The 18,376-nt window shown below is 34.6% G+C and overlaps 1 protein-coding gene across 1 annotated transcript; it reads right to left on the bottom strand.

Moving 5' to 3' along the window:
* Nucleotides 1-6,079: 6,079 nt before the first annotated feature.
* Nucleotides 6,080-10,568, bottom strand: LOC139499457 (uncharacterized). Its single transcript, XM_071288136.1, has 2 exons — nucleotides 10,459-10,568; nucleotides 6,080-9,910 (listed from the first exon to the last, which is right to left on the bottom strand). The coding sequence occupies exon 2, from the start codon at nucleotides 9,804-9,806 to the stop codon at nucleotides 6,834-6,836; it is 2,973 nt and encodes a 990-aa protein (XP_071144237.1). The 5' UTR covers nucleotides 9,807-9,910; nucleotides 10,459-10,568; the 3' UTR covers nucleotides 6,080-6,833.
* Between the last annotated feature and the right edge of the window lie 7,808 nt (nucleotides 10,569-18,376).

The raw sequence follows: 18,376 nt of genomic DNA, 5'->3' as shown, positions 1-18,376 counted from the left end.
TGTCTACGTTTCACACGTCCGCGGACGACAAATGCCAAGTATACTCTTTAACAGGGTAACCCTAAAAATCTCTGGTAGCGTGATTAAGGGAATCCTGGTCACATAAATAAATAAATGGATCCTGGTGTAGTCTGAACGAAGTCTTGCAAGTTAACATAAACACAAAGTCGATTAAAAGTTCAATACTGTATTACTCAAAATCCAAAGTACATGTAACAGTAATACAAGTTTACAACATCTTAACTGCAGGCTCAACAATACGGTGACATAATCCTAAATCTCCTACATATGCACCTCTCGTACACAAAATCATCTCTCCTCGTATATCGTATCTCGTCTCCCTTCTCACTATCTATTTCTCTCTTTTATACTACTCTAGTAACCTGATTACAATATGGTTAAATGACTCTGAACAAAGAAATATTCTACAGGAGCTATATTGCAGGAGCCCGGAGCCCGGAGCCCGGAGCCCGGAGCCCGGAGCTAAGGTCAATCGAAACTGAGGTCAACTGAGACACCTGCATCAACATCGTAACGGGGCACCAGCTGATTAACATGATTGATTTGACATTTAACAAGTACAATCTGATTGAAAGCGATAAAAATAGATTGTAAGGAATTACTTGATAACGTTTAATGAGAATAATTAATCTGATTACACCATGATGATTAAACCCAGTGATGCATGTAATAAACGAAAAACGTTACACAGCCCCCCTCTTAGCCCTGAATTTCCACTGTTCAGTTTTTGCACCATAACAAAATTAATAAAACTATAAAAATTACTCATCCTATAGTGATATCCTAACTATTCCTGGAACACAAAAAAAAAACTTGAGATCCAAGAGTAACTAAAAGACAAAATAAAATTTGTTCCGATTGACACCAAGCAAATAGTAGGGTCACAGGTTCCAAATTTTCATTACGACTTTAAAATAATTTTTGCGAATAAAATTAAAGTCTATATAAATAAAAACATAAGCACCTATCAAAACACGAAATATAAAAAAATATATATATTTGCTAACAAGGGCTGACAATGATTTATTTAAGTCTACAATTTCTTTTTTTTTTTTTAGATTAAAAACCTTTATAACTACAGAATAAAAAAAAATGTAGTTAATCATTTTTTTAAAGGGCTCCGTGACACCATAACAATATGTTTAGGATCTCGTGCACCAACTTGTACTTTTAAAGGGCTCCGTGACACCATAACAATATGTTTAGGGTCTCGTGCACCAAATCAAGTTTAAATTTCGACTATAAACAGTCACAGAAAACTTCTGTACAAAACAACATGATAGTTTACACAATAAATAAACAATTGTTCATAAAGTCACTTGGTTTATTCACTATCATCTTCCGTCGTTTCATTGTGTTGTTTTTTTCTTTTCATTAGGCCGTCCATGCCCGGGTGACCGACACCTGGCCTCTGGTGTCGATCTCCTTTGCGTAAATCTGTCTCTCGAGAATCTCTACGGTCCCCTTCTCGGTTCCGGAAATTCTGGTGGACGATTTTTAAACATCGGGGATCTGCCTCTTCCACGCCATCTATCACGGTTATAGAATCGCACTCGGGACTCTATACCGTTATTCCGTGGGTAATTATCAGGAACATTATTTCTGTCGACATTGTCTCTTCGTGTTCCTTCTGCTTCTGTAGTTACATCTTCATCACTATCCCAGTCTTCAACTTCAAATATCGGCCGCTGAACTGGTTTGAAATTCTTGCTAACGAGATCCTTCTCTCCAATTCTTAAGCATTCTTCCTGCATTGAATTATTTACCGCCTCCTGCAGGGTATTAGGTCTGGTTCGCTTGACAGCAAGACGAAAATCCTCTGATTGTCCGCACTTGTCAAGGAACGCTTTAATAGAGTTCTCCTCTATAATCTCAGGATTGCCCGGATGCGCTCTACGGTACAAATCCTCTATGGCCTGACCGAAATCTCTCAAAGATTCTTCCGGTTTTCTTTTTCTCAGTGTCGCCTCTGTCACATACCTTTCGTTCATCGCCGTATGTCCAAATCTCTCTTCCATCTTCCGTTTCAGGTGTTCAAAATCTCTTTGAATAATTAATGGCATCCCGTATGCAAAGGTCTCAGCTTGTCCTCTTAAAGTACTAAGTAGTACCCTACGAGCCTTTTCATTATTCCAAACATTTAGCTCGGATACATTCTCAAAGTATTGGATGAATTCATTCCAAACGTCATCGCTAACTCCGGAAAACGTTCTACGGACAGGGTATTCGTTTGCTGGTCGAATTTTTCTCACACGAAAACACCTAGTTTTCGGCATATCCGTAGTTAATTCATTTGCCCGATTATGAAAATCTGGCGATTGGATTTGTTTTGTCGATGTGTCCATGTTTTCCGATTCGTGCCCGGATAACTCCATTTCCGTGTTCCTTTGCCCGTTAAAAGGGCTATTAGGACTAGGACAGGAGTAAGAGGGCACTTCATCTGAGTCATAGGGCGTATCGCTTTCATCCATTATGGTGTGAGCTGGAGTCCTATAAATATACTTTCTACGAATGTCATCAGGTCTTCGTCTCTTCTCGGACCATGTTTGTGGAGCGTTGTCTGTTTCCTGACCATTAAGAACGAAATTCCATATTAATTTTAGAACAATTGTACAAATTAATAGTCCTATTATAACTATAAGTCCAGTCATAACGTATTCCTGAGACTTCTGTACAACCCGGTTGTTAGGAAAATAAATCCATGCTGATGCGACGAGGCCGCTACTGAGTGTAAGCAAAATAACCCATATTTGCCAAAATTTCTTCCAACCATTTCCTCCGTCTTTTTCCGTATTGCTCATCTCCTGGATAACTCTATAATGATTTTTTCTTGGGTAACAGTGCCCGATGTTCCGGCGATACCGGACCTCTGGCATAGTCTCCGTATGAATATCATTAAGAGTACGTCCAGTGGCAGGCGAATTACCTAACCCAGAATCTGCTGGGGAAACTTGATTTCTAAAGCAATTCTGCCTTACCTGAGAGAGCGTTGGAGTCTGAGTTGATGTCCTTGTTGTTCTTCTTGGTGTTTCCATTGTATAATGTCTAGCAAGTTCGTTGAAGTCACACACAGTAAATCCCACCGCTGCCACCAATGTGACGAAAAAGCTTGTTTAAGTATGGGGACTTAAACTAAAGTGTGTATTCTTGTGTTTGTGCTTTGTTGTTTGGTGTCTACGTTTCACACGTCCACGGACGACAAATGCCAAGTATACTCTTTAACAGGGTAACCCTAAAAATCTCTGGTAGCGTGATTAAGGGAATCCTGGTCACATAAATAAATAAATGGATCCTGGTGTAGTCTGAACGAAGTCTTGCAAGTTAACATAAACACAAAGTCGATTAAAAGTTCAATACTGTATTACTCAAAATCCAAAGTACATGTAACAGTAGTACAAGTTTACAACATCTTAACTGCAGGCTCAACAATACGGTGACATAATCCTAAATCTCCTACATATGCACCTCTCGTACACAAAATCGTCTATCCTCGTATATCGTATCTCGTCTCCCTTCTCACTATCTATTTCTCTCTTTTATACTACTCTAGTAACCTGATTACAATATGGTTAAATGACTCTGAACAAAGAAATATTCTACAGGAGCTATATTGCAGGAGCCCGGAGCCCGGAGCCCGGAGCCCGGAGCCCGGAGCTAAGGTCAATCGAAACTGAGGTCAACTGAGACACCTGCATCAACATCGTAACGGGGCACCAGCTGATTAACATGATTGATTTGACATTTAACAAGTACAATCTGATTGAAAGCGATAAAAATAGATTGTAAGGAATTACTTGATAACGTTTAATGAGATGAATTAATCTGATTACACCATGATGATTAAACCCAGTGATGCATGTAATAAACGAAAAACGTTACACAGATATACTTCTCCATAATTAAATCGTATAATGACGTTCGTAATATATATATAGGAACATACCCCGAGATACGTTACATAATGGCAAAAATAGCATCTTACATCCAATCGAACAAAACTTTATTGTTGGAATTTTCGACCTTGGTGAATCATCGGCCTATTACTTAACATGAAGATGAAGAAATGTCATTCGGTAGTTTAGAGAAAAAATCACTGTGATACAATGTGAGTGTTATTTGAAATGGAAGCTATTCTACACAAAAATATGTACTACTATTTGCATCATTCAATAAACATGTTTAAAGCAGTATAATGTATAATGTGGAGCAACTGTTTTGATCCAAATACTACCAAGGAGAGGTATTATATAGACGAAAATCTCGTTTTGAGTTTCCTTCCAAGTCAAAATTGTTTTTCAGATTAGTTTTCTAGATGAGTTTTTTTATTTGGACATGATAGATATAAGAAGATGTGGCATAAGTGCCAATAAGATAACTCTTAATTCAAGTCACAATTTGTAAAAGTAAACTATCATAGTTCAAAGTACGGTCTTCAACACGGAGCCTTGGCTTACATCGAGCAGGAACCTGTAAAGGACCCCAGCACATATAAGGGTTAAACCATTCAAACAAGAAAACCAACAGTCCAATCTATACAAAAAAAAACAGAAAAAAGAAAAAACAGGTCATGGCGTTGTCAAATTAAAAAAAGATGTTGTATACTTATAAATGAGACAACTATCCACCATTGATTAATTGGGGTTGATGTTTTGTAGCTATACACCGCAGTATGACTCATCAAATGAACAGAAAATATTACAAAAAGCAAGCGTTTGATGGCTTTGTCGTAATAATATTAAGCGAAACAATCGATTGTTTGTATAGAAAAATAAACAAACAAACAATAAATAGATATGATGATATACAAAGACAAAAGACAACGCCTGAATCATATGGTCCTGACTCTGTTTGTCTCTGACTTATGGTTCTAGATTAACACATGTTTTTCAAGGTTATTGCTTTATTTGTTCTACATCAAAATCCAACTCTATTTTGTGACAGAAATTAAAAAAAAAATTACCTTGATTGCAGTCTGTACAATTTTCTAAGTATTCCAGATATTCATTTGAAGCTTTGTCGGGATATCTTAGATTCATTATCCAGCTTTCGTGTGCTTTTCTTCTATTTAAACAATCTTTATACATTCGTTCAAACTGTCTGATTGTCAATCCGAAAACATCGTTTGAGATTACGATTCCTCCATCATCAGACTGGTAAACCAATGGCGTGTATTTTCGTTTTCCACGGTAAGGAAAACGTTTAACCCCATATTTCTCCCAGTATGTAATTTTGCTTGTGCTATACATATGTTGTATGTCGTCATTTTCCCGGTTTGTATGATTGGTGTCCATGCTAAATTTAAAAATAAAATTATCCAAGATTTTAAATTATAAACTTATATGATTTTATAAGAGCAGTGTATTAAAAGTATAAATAGGAGAAAAACTATTGAATACACACGGTTCTATACGTTAATCAATACAGTCATAAATTCAAAGACATAGACACATCTGTGTGTGTGTGTGTGTGTGTGTGTGTGTGTGTGTGTGTGTGTGTTAAATTTCAATGTTGTGTCGTTGTTCTCCTCTTATATTTAATGCGTTTCCCTCAGTTTAAGTTTGTTACCCCGATTTTGTTTTTTGTCAATGGTTATATGAGTTTTGAACAGCGGAAAACTACTGTTGCCTTTATAGATTAAAACTATAAAAAACTGATCCGTTATTAAAACAAGTATTAATTCTAAAAGCGTCATTAAACTCAATATAGACTGACAACTAGAAAATATGCAGAGACAGTTAACCAGTTTGTGCATTTAAATTATCATATTAGATTTATAACAATGTAAAACTTTTATCCAAATTATAAAAAAGTCATAATGATACAATTTAAAGGGTATGGGGTCCAGTATACATTGTATGTAGCTTCGTTTCGCGTGAATTTTAATCTAGACGCTAGCCAACTATTTAACTATCGAGTTGACACTGAAAACACCCAACGGTAATGTTATGGATCACAAGAAAGACTAATAAGACTTCAAATTCTTTACTTGATAAACAAACCTCCGGAGAGGGTGAAAAACTGAAAAATACAAAATAAGCAATTCTTACTAACAATTAGCATTACAAAATTTTAGCATAACAGTACACAATAAAGTATCAATGCTAAAAACACAATATTTGGTTTTAAATCATCTTTTTTCTTTTTGTCAAATGAAATGTTCAATATTCAACTTGTGTTATACAATGATTTTCATAATAGTCTAAGCAAATTCACAGTTCATAATAGATGTAATAAAATAATTCAGTTACAGTAAAAAACAGTAGCACATGTGCTTGTGGTTTACAGTAGAAAATAGTCGCCTTTTTTCACGAATCGAAGTGAGTAGTTTACAATAACAAAAATCGCAAATTAAATACTTCTCAAGAGAAAACATCTTAATCAAAGCAAAGGAAATACAAATCAGCACACTGGATTTAAGAATTAATGTAAACAAAAGGTATGATAAACAGTTCATGTAAAATGACCAAAAAGAATGTTGCAGGTCCAGATTCTGACATCATCTCTCGGAGAATTAGTTTTCCATTCATTGTAATTGGAGACGCAAACCCAATAGGGTCAAATATGCTATTAATGACCGACAATGCACCTCTGCGAGTGTACGGCTTTTTTTCTGAAGACACTTTGAATGTAAATTGATCGACAGAAATGTCCCATGAAAGTCCTAAGCTGCGTTGTACAGGAGGAGTTTCAGATCCAAGGTCCAGGTCCTTGAGGTCCGAAGATAAGTCTTCCGATGGAAAGCTTTGAAGAACGGCTTTACTATTTGACACAAATTTATGGAGTCGCAATCCACCACCATCTACAAGAGCCTTTTAAGTTCGCTTCATAAGGTCAACTGCGGACTCAACATCTGGGCATGACATCAACCCATCATCAACATAAAAGTTGTTATAAACAAAGTCCTGAATGTCATTATCTGCATTTTGCACTGCTCTCCTTAAACAATATGTGGCAACAGAGGGAGAAGGGCTATTCCCAAAAACATGTACAGTCATTCTGTAATCAATAAGAGGGCGATGAACTTCATTGTTTTCATGCCATACAAAACGCAAATAGTCTCTATGTGAATCTGTTACCTTAAAGTTGTAAAACATTTGTTCTACGTCTGCTGTCACTGCTACAGCCTCTTTACGGAATCTAAGTAAAACACCTAATAAATTGTTTGTTAGATCTGGACCTTTTATTAAGACATCATTCAATGAAGTCCCGCTAAACTTAGCTGACGAATCAAAAACAATTCTCACTTTTCCAGGTTTTTTTGGATGATATACCCCAAAAAAGGGAAGATACCAACATTCATTTCCTATGGGTAGATTTGGTGCCTTCTCAGCATGTTTGTTCACAAACATCTTATTCATGAATTGAAGTATATGCTCTTTTTTGTTAGGGTTCATGCGAAGACTACGTTCCAACGAATTAACTCTCTGCACTGCTTGTACTCTATTATTAGGCAACACAGGTCTGTCTTTGCGAAACGGAAGAGGTGCAGTCCACCGATTATCTGACCCTTGTTTCACTTTAGAATCCATCAATTCTATAAATAGTTTGTCCTCGATTGAAGGTCCAATAGTTTCATCGTAAGGTGTTCTCTCAAAGATAGATTCAGGTTTTACAGTAAAAGCATTTGCACAAGGTTGAAAATGAGAGGTGCGTCCATCTGGCAAAATAAAAGTTTTGTTTACAGTTACAGTTTCAGTTCGATGAATCTGACCGAGACAAGATTCTCCTACGATCACCCACCCTAATGGCAACTTTTGAGCATAGGGCAAGTTGTCACCTCCCAAGCGTTGATCAAGAACGTGATGGGCTTGAATCACATCTCTACCAATAAGTAATTCAATTTTGATATTCTGGTCAATGGGTGGTATGTGCGACGCTATGTTGTTAAGATGATCATGACTAGCTGCCACTTCGGGTGATGGTATCTCATCACGGTTGTTTGGTATGTCGTTGCATTCAATTAGTGATGGAATGTTTATAGAAGCACTATGATCTAACGCTTCAATTGTATAATGTCTTGCTACTCTACCCATTGTAGATACTTTGCCTGAGCATGATGATAATGTAAAATTTATATGTTCAGCATTCTCATTAAATATATCGAAAAACTTTGATGTACCTAATGAATGAGTACTTTGATCATCTATGATTGCATATACTTTCTGAGCCATGTGTGTTTTATTTTTTGGATAAACATAAATTGGCAAAATCTTAGCACAAGACTTGCTACTACTTAACGGATTTCCACAAATCTTTGTACAAATAGCTGATACATGTGATAGGTTATTAAGCTCCCCTTCGTGAATCTTCTCACTTTCACAGTCATTTACAGATTGAGAGCCGTTATATGGATCTATGTTTTGGTCTTGTTGGTAAATGTGTAAAGCTGTTGGATGATTTGAACTTTTACAAATATTACAATGTATATTTTCTCTACAGCTTCTTTGTAAATGTTTCTGAAGACTGCAGCAACGAAAGCAAAGCCTGTTTTTCTTTAACAAGTCCATACGTTCAGTCATTGGCTTTTGACGGAAAGCTCTACATTCGTTGAGATCGTGATTTGTGCCATGAATAGGACAAACTTGCTTTTCATCTATTGTGTATACATCAGTTTTTCTAGTAGATACACGCAAATTAGATTGCATACTAGCAGGATTAGAAGTTTTATTTGTCTGCGGAGCAAACTGAAAACTCGGATCTGTACGCCATTTTGCCATGTCATAAGTAAAGTCAACAAAGAATGAGAATGGCGGGTACAACATATTGTGCCTTTTCTTGTATTTAATAGCTTCTGTTGACCATTTTTCCTGTAAGTTATGAGGAAGACAATTTACGATCTGATTAACGCCAGTTGAGGAGTCATAATAAGCGAGAACTTGTGAATATTGTGGATTGTTTTTAACAAATTGGATTTCACATAATATGTCATATAGTTCATACAGGCGTTCATAATCTTTGGCAGTATTGCTTAACTTCGGAAAGTTAGCAAGTTTGGTTTTTAAGCATTGCTCAATCAATTCTGGACTTCCATACTGAACATCCAATCGGTCCCAAATTTTGTGTAAACCACCAACATGATCACTAGCACTGGCAGCTTTGATACTTTCTGCTTGTCTTGCTGAATCTGGACCAAGCCATTTTATGAGAAGATCCAACTCTTCTGAAGGAGTCACACTAAGTTCTTTCATAACATCTTTAAATGTCTCTTTCCAAGATAGGAACTGAAATGGGCTATCATTGTATTTGATAAGTCGTGATAAAACAATATCCTTCCGAGCCATCATCTTTGTGATCAAATTACACAGTTCCATTTGTGAATTATTGTTGTTAACATTAGGAGGCACATATGGTGTAGATGTATTTGCATATGCGCTAAGTTGTGGAGATTGCTTTTCTGGTGTATTCACTATTGCAATTGGTTTTGTATCTGGTATATGTAGATTTTGAACATATTCTTTTGTTCGTTCTTTTTGAAATTCAGATACAGAGTCTAGATCGTCATCCTCTCCTACCATGGACTCATTTTCCAATATCCTGATCTCTGACTCCAACACCTCAGTCTCTTCTTTAATCTGAAGGATACTTAATTCTGCCTCTAGGGCTGCCTTTTGTCTTATAAGACTAGCCTGTTTTGCACTGTATTTAACCTTCGTCTCTAATTGTGCTTTTTTTCTTAATATATCAGATTTACTTAACAAGTGACTGTGATTTGAAACTGAACGACTCGGTTTTATCTGAGTGAAGTCTATCTGTTCATGCTGTTTTAGTTCTCGGTAGGTTGCCATTGTCACAACTGGTCGAAGCTTTTTCACTGTTATGGATCACAAGAAAGACTAATAAGACTTCAAATTCTTTACTTGATAAACAAACCTCCGGAGAGGGTGAAAAACTGAAAAATACAAAATAAGCAATTCTTACTAACAATTAGCATTACAAAATTTTAGCATAACAGTACACAATAAAGTATCAATGCTAAAAACACAATATTTGGTTTTAAATCATCTTTTTTCTTTTTGTCAAATGAAATGTTCAATATTCAACTTGTGTTATACAATGATTGTCATAATAGTCTAAGCAAATTCACAGTTCATAATAGATGTAATAAAATAATTCAGTTACAGTAAAAAACAGTAGCACATGTGCTTGTGGTTTACAGTAGAAAATAGTCGCCCTTTTTCACGAATCGAAGTGAGTAGTTTACAATAACAAAAATCGCAAATTAAATACTTCTCAAGAGAAAACATCTTAATCAAAGCAAAGGAAATACAAATCAGCACACTGGATTTAAGAATTAATGTAAACAAAAGGTATGATAAACAGTTCATGTAAAATGACCAAAAAGAATGTTTGTCAACTGTTTAAGACGACTTGAAATAATATACTTGTCAGAAAAGGTTTATACATATGTAAAGAAAAATATGCTTCATTTTAACTTACGCTTTGGTGTCGTGAAGTTACAAATTTCATGAGAAATTGTACGAAATTTTGCGTGAACACATTTTCCAAACGTGCCGGATATAAAAATAAGTGTATATAACAAGAAGATAAAAAACAAACACGTGAACTCCGTTTCATTTCCGAAAACACGACAGGTAATTCATTTAATTCTGGATGTAACGCATATTTTGATTTGCTGACGTTATTTTGTTATCAGCCCATAGACATAATTTAGTTTTGTGATCGTGGCGTCATCAACGTTTTTTCATGGTTTTCTACGGTTTAAAATTGAATTTAGAATTAATATGATAAGAAATGACTGTAATATTTTTTCTGTCTATTCGAAATAACATAAACAATGTGGTGCACACTTTTAAATAACCCGCTACGCGCGTTATTCAGTGTAAACCGCATGTTATATGTTATTTCGTCATAGACGGAAAACATTATAGTCATTCCTTAAATAAAAATGAACATAATTATATAAAAAAGTGAAATCACAAAAATACTGAACACCGAGGAGAATTCACAGCGGAAAGTCGTTAATCAAATAGAAAAATCAAATGTTAAAAATCATTAAACGAATGGACAGCATAGATATAAGACCTCCTGCAAATGGAATTTTATCATGTCTGTTTGACTTCAATTTTGAGGTCAGAATAAATCACTCATCATCTATATATCTTAGCTTGTGTGGGGAGGGGGGAATAAAAAATACTGGCTGCTAATTGTAAATTGTATTTTACTTTTTCACTTTCATTAATGATTAAACAAAAACGCAAACTTTTAATTGTTATGCATCTCGTAGCTAGTGCCCCTTTAACGAAGGACATATATATGACAAATGCAGTTATTCTATGTTGCTTACTAACTTATTCTTTTCGGTATTTTTCCCTTTATTATTACAGAGTTACTGACTATTGTTCTGATTATCGTGCCACCCTAAGCACGCAAAAAGTACTTCAACATAAGAAGAACTGTTTTTGAAAGCACAGCACATCATTTGTTTTACTACCAATTGTGTTTGACTCTGATAAAACACAAATGATATTTAAAAAAAAACCGGAACAAAAATTCGTTTGATAAACACAAAGTTAATTTCGGGTTCCTTATTTTAATGGAAATACATCTTTTTTCACTTTCCTAATGAAACTGCTACTTTTTTTTCTATCGAAACAAATTGAATCAATTAAAAAAACAAGTATGCCTCCTTGCCCTGTAATGTTAAACCAATAATAACATGAAACTTATTGTAAACAGGTGAAGAGTATGAGTTATCTAGGGAGAACAGAGCATTCATTTTGTTAAGGCATTGTAAAGATCTGACATTTGCAAATTAAGAATACGAGCCTTTGCAATGGAAATACTGGTTGGTTTGTTTAAACATCGTTGTCAATGAAATAGAATTTGATGTGACTGTCATACAAGTGAGATAATTAGCTAGCGTTAAAACCAGGTTTAATCCACCGCGTTTTACAAATATTGATACTATTTATATTTAATATTTAAAAAGTAAACAACAAAATTCCAAACTCCAAGTAAATTTCAAAACGGAAAGTCCCTTATAAAAAGGCAAAATCCAAAAAACAAACGACTGGAACACGACTGTCACAGTCTTGACTAGGTACAGACGTGTATAAATGGTGGGTTTCATCTGGTTTCTAGATACACAAGCCTCTCAATTGTACGACAGTATAAAAGAGGAATCTTTAGAGACGAATATTTTTATATTGATATCAGCGGCCATTCTTTATTTAGTTTTAATCAAGTCGGACACATTATTAGTGCTTTGAACCAAGGTGTTAAATTTCAAAAAGTACACGTCTTTTAAAGTTGTGTGGATTTATTAAGAAGAAGACGAGTGTTTTTCGTCTTTTGACTTCCATGTTTTATACATGCATTCGTCAACCCCTAACAGATCCCACACCTAAATAAAATGTCACAATTGAAAAAAGGAACACCATCAGTGAAATTACGGTAAATATTCAATAGATATTGAGATAAAAAGCAACAACTGTATATACAGGATCCAAATGATATTATGGTTGAGTTGATATTTTTCACTAAAACTTATATCATGTATATCATGAAATTGAATACGATTATATCCGAAAAGTTACACATGAAATTGTAAATAAAATATGTGTGTTTAATTATTGATAACATTAACTGCAATGAGGTAAACTTTGCCCTTCCTTCATTTGAGATACTTAAACAATCGTAACCCTACCCGCCATACAAACTTCTATAATTTAAACCAGTGATTGTAGAAAGATGAACACGAAAAATGAAAAACTTCCTTGAGGAAATTTACGACTGGGGAAACTTTCATTGCCTAATAATTTCACAAAGAGATAGAATGATAATTATCATAAGTAGTTCAACTTTTCAGTAAGGAAATACAATGAAGTGACACTTACACTTATGTTTATTTTATTCTGCAATGTTTCGATTTTCTATGTGCTAATAAGATGGTATTATATTTATTTTGGTTCTTGATGTTTTGCTTTTTGTCATGCAATTCGATACCCCTACATATAACAGTAAAAAAAACATGTCATCATTAAAATACAGCAAAATAGGGGAAAAGCCACAGAGATAAAAAAAAATATTAGACTTTTGAAAAACAAAAAAAAAGATGTGGTATCAATGTCAATGTGTCAACTCATTACCATCAACCGTATGTGTTAATAAATCTGATATGATTTGCTTATAAGGGAAACCGTTGATATGATTGATCGAAAGGACTTCCGGTAGTTATTCTTGACGTCGAATTTTTTGATAGACGACGTTGACCATTTTTTTGTTTCGTGACTAATGTATACAAGACGGCTGCGATACTAACCCAACATCAGACTCGACGTTAATAAATTTCATTTACACTCCGCATTAAGGGAGTAATCTGTGTGCTGCCTTTTTATTGTTCACTCTATTCGTGCTAGCTTTTGTTTTAGTTTCTCCTAGCACCCCTAGCATTAACCAACAAATATATATATTCATGCGTCAGGCTAATTCAATGACACAAATATACAATTTGCGCTCGAAAGAGGAGAAATTGAATCCTGATCTCCAATTCTAAATAATCATAAGGATTAAATGCATTTTTAAAAGAATGTATGTGTGTATAAACTGGACCAAGTCACACATAAACATGGCGTAAAATAAGTCCTTCGGATTTGCATTTGTTTGTGAGTGATTTGGTCGAGTTTATACACAAATAAACTCTACAAAAATCCATTTATCATATGATGATTAGCCTTCAACAATGCGAAAACCAATAATTCGTCAGTAACCTATAAAGGTCTGGAACATAAAATGTACAACCATTTAAAAAGGAAGCGATTTCATTCGAACCCTGAGTAAATATTTGTTGATTACTACATCTATATCACAAGAGTCATTTCAAGAAGTTGATGAAACGAGAAAAAACTTCCTGGTTAACATATTGTAAAGTACTTGTTCAGATGATATCTCTTATTGTGTGTATCAAGACAAACAGATTAAAATCCTGATTAACAGTATAACACACTTATACCAATGGACTAAAAGAGGGACGAAAGACACCAAAGGGACAGTCAAACTCGTAAATCTAAAACAAACTGACAACGCCATGGCTAAAAATGAAAAAGACAAACAGAAAAACAATAGTACACATGACACAACATAGAAAACTAAAGAATAAACAACACGAACCCCACCAAAAACTAGGGGTGATCTCAGGTGCTCCGGAAGGGTAAGCAGATCCTGCTCCACATGCGGCACCCGTCGTGTTGCTTATGTGATTACAAATCCGGTAAATAGTCTAATTCGGTAGGTCACATTCATGAAAGGGAAGGGGATTGTAGTTAGGACGTAAGGAACATATCCGATATCATTTGTGAAACGGTTATTCCATAACGGTCAACCAACTCGTGATGGCGTCCGTAAAATTTACGAAGGGATGATTTCAACTTCACCATTTGGAACTCTTGGTTTAATAGCTTCCTTGTGAGCAGTAACCCTCTATCAAGAAAATCATGATAGGAAATGCAAGCACGGGAATATCGTATCAATTGGGAGATATATACCCCGTATGCAGGTGCTGCTGGAATGTTGCTACTTAGAAATGGAAAGTTCACAATTGGAAAGCTGAAATCATCTCTTTTGTCGTAAAGTTTTGTCTTCAACCGACCCTCATTGTCAATTTCTAGATGTAAGTCAAGATATGAAGCCGACTTAACTGTATCTGTAGTATCCTTTATCTCCAATTCGATGGGATAGATGCGATCCACATAGTCACCAAATTTTGAATGGTTTAGTGAAAGAACGTCATCTATATAGCGGAAAGTAGAGTTAAAGGATATTGCTAACTTCTTATCTTTCTTCCTAAGAAGTTCCTGCATGAAGTCAGCCTCATAATAATAAAGAAACAAGTCAGCAAGTAGAGGGGCACAGTTTGTTCCCATTGGGATGCCGACAGTCTGTTGAAAAACACGTCCTCCGAACGTAACAAATATGTTGTCAATCAAGAAATCAAGCATCTTGATAATATCGGTTTCAGAGAATTTTTTGTTTGAATCAGAATGGTTCTTTACAAAGTATGATTTATCCCTCCCTAAGACAAGATACTTGTATCTACGTTGGCCATTCTTTTTTATGAAGCAAAGTAATACCAACTCTTTTAATTTGTCTTTTAGTTTGGAATGTGGAATACTTGTGTAAAGAGAAGAAAAGTCAAATGTTTTAATACTGTTACAAGATGAAAGAGAGTTAGATTGTATGTACTCTAAAAGATCTTTGGAATTTTTAAGTATCCACATCTGATTCACGCCACCTCTAGAATAGGCAGTTTCACAATAACTTTGAAGCCCGTCTTTGATTGCTGATAAAATGGATGTTAATAATTTAGAAAGGGGTTTCGTGGAGCACTTGGAAGACCCAGCAATATACCGTTGTTTGTAAGGACACTTATGTAGTTTAGGTATCCAATACAGTGATGGAAGATCCAGTTCTTCATCTTTGGTTGAAATACCAAAGGAACAAAGAACAGACCTATGATTATCCAGGATTTCCTCTTTGGTAAGTGTCGTGAGGGTATATGTTGGGTTTCCAAGTGAATTGTCTATACCTAATTCGTTTATCAAGCAATTAATGTAATGACTTTTACAGATAAAAACGATGTTATTTGGGGCTTTGTCTGCGGGGACAACAACATATTCATCATGGAGGTCAGATAGGTGTTTAGCAACATTTGGATCTTTGAAGATTGACGTAGCATGGGCATTGATGGACCCATTCAGTTTCTTAATTCTGATTTGTATTAACGACCTCACTGCCTTAATCCATTCGGATAGAGTGTCTACGTCTTCCTTCTCGCGCTTAGCCCATTGCCTGGCATAATCCTCGACTGAATCCATCAAAATTTTAAAGTTGTGTTTCCAATTGATGGATTTAGGCTCACGATATTTCGGACCTTTCGATAACACGTTTCGTAGAGAAGTGTTATTAACAATGTTAAGGTCACCGGTAATAACGTGGCCAGCAGGATTATATGTGAATTGGGAACTAGCACAAGTGCAATCAGGAGGTTTAGACTTGAAGTCGTCAATATCGAGATCCTGCAAAACGCGTTTGTAATTGAAAATTTTAGTTGCAATAGGTTTGGTATAGGTATAAGAAATTATTGGTACAGACTGGTCTTTGAAATAAGGAGGTATTTTCGATTGAACTAATTTATGATGAAACGGACTCCTATCTTTATCAATCATCGTTCAAAAACCTTTATTTAGTCTTACTGCAATCAAAAGTTTCAAGAAAACCACATGAAACAATCAATAGAAGGTTCTACAGCTGTCCTGCTAAAATAGGGAATAAAATTAAAATTGCAATGTATTTGATTTCCTATAACATTTACTATAACAAGATAAATATTAGCTTACTGCAATGGAGATACAGATACTGCAATGAAGTAAACTTGACATGTCCTTCAATAGAGATACATTGACTGCAATGAGATAAATCAAACATTTCGTGCAATGGAGATACATTTAATGCAATGATATCAACTTTTACCTTCCCATAATGTAGATACATTTACTGCAATGAAATACATTTTACATTTTATTCAATTGTCCGTAATGAAGCAAAGCTTACCTTTTCTTCAATAGAGATACATACACTTCTATGATCTAAACCTGGCATTCCCCTGAAAGCAGATTCATTTACTGCAATAAGATTAATCATTCCTTCCTTTAAAGGAGATACATTTACTGCAATGAGATAGATCTTAAATTTCCTTCAAATGAGATATAATTAATGCAATAGGATGAATATGACCTTGCCTTCCATGGAGATACATTTACAACGATGAGATAAACCTTACCTTTCCTGCAATGTAAACACATTTACTGCAATGGAGACAAATTCGTCACCTCTGCCCATCACACTAATTATATGATTGTATAGCTGTAGTTCTATGAAAATATAAACGAAAGAAGAAATATTTTCCGCAGGATGTTGATAATTCTTGTCCAAGAGAAATTTTCATTAGCTGATAATTTAACAAAAAAGATAAAAATATAATTATTATATGTGTTTAACACTAATTCAACTATACAGTAAGGAAGTAAAATGAAGTGAACTAAGAAAAAAAATTATGATTTGAATTATTTCACCATGTTTCCGATTTATTCTATACTCCTAGGATGACATATTTCTATATTTTTTTTTCGTTTTTTTGGGGTTTTTTTTTTCTTATCCTATGCATCATCTTTTATATTTTCATAGAGTTTAACATATACACATGTTTGTTACAGAAACGTACAACAGCAAACTACTTATCATCTGACAAATAAATCATGTCTTCGAATTTTATTATTTTTAAGATAGATACGCATACAAGCAAAATACTTACTAATCTAAGGAAAACACATGAAGATAAAATTTATATCGGATTAGTTATCAAAGGTACCAGAGTTATAACTTAATACCCAAGACGCACGATTCGTCTACATAAGACTCATCAGTGACACTCAGATTAAAATAGTTATAAAGTCAAACAAGTACAAAGTTAATGAGCATTGATGACACATAATTCCAAAAAGTTGTGCCAAATACGGCTAAGGTAATCTTAACGTGGGATAAGAAAATCCAATGATTTTTGAATAATTTGAAGTTTTGTCGATAGGAAATGTATTAAAATGACCATATACTTGATATTCATGTCAACACTGAAGTGCTGATTACTGGGTTGGTGATACTGTCAAAAAACTGTGGCACCGACCCAGTAAGGTAAATATTTAACAAAGGTACCGTTTTACAGTTTTAAGAAACACTAAAAAATGATGCCGTATGATTGTCAATACGACAACTCTCCACCACAACCCCTTACTTAAAACTGCAACAAATATGAATTTAAGATAAAAAAAAATCGCAAATAAAACAGCGTTAGTAAGCCATAAGAGGTCCCGAAAATAGAAATGTAAAACATTCAAAAATATTATTAAAACTGTTTTACTGAAGCTGAAACAGAAAGACAAACTTCCTGGTAAGCGATTTGTAAAGCACTTGTTCCGATGCTATCTTTCATTGTTTTTATTAAAACAAAAAGATTGAAATCATATTAACAGTGCAAAACACTTAACGAAACTTAATTTAACAATAACTTAACAATGAACTCAACGAAATCCCATCTTTATGAATCATCCCTCGAAATCAAACTAAATTTTTACTTTAATACATACATTACCCGTAAACAATACAAAATAGTGAATAAGATTTAGAATAATGGCATTTTTTGTTTTTGTTACTGGCTTTATTGGCAAGAATATCTCCAATATATCTTAACTCTATGTTTTTGTCAAGAATAAGAAGTAAAATTAAATAATAAGTAACACTACTTTTACGCGTTTAAAACGTTGGGTTCGTTGTTTGGTTGCAG

The sequence above is a fragment of the Mytilus edulis genome, chromosome 12 (assembly GCF_963676685.1).
Source record: "Mytilus edulis chromosome 12, xbMytEdul2.2, whole genome shotgun sequence".
In the NCBI taxonomy this organism is placed as follows: domain Eukaryota; kingdom Metazoa; phylum Mollusca; class Bivalvia; order Mytilida; family Mytilidae; genus Mytilus; species Mytilus edulis.
This window is presented reverse-complemented; position numbering and strand designations above follow the sequence as displayed.

Bases quoted from the DNA above. Each gene is read 5' to 3' on its own strand.
- LOC139499457 (XM_071288136.1), bottom strand. From the start codon at position 9,806: ATGGCAACCTACCGAGAACTAAAACAGCATGAACAGATAGACTTCACT.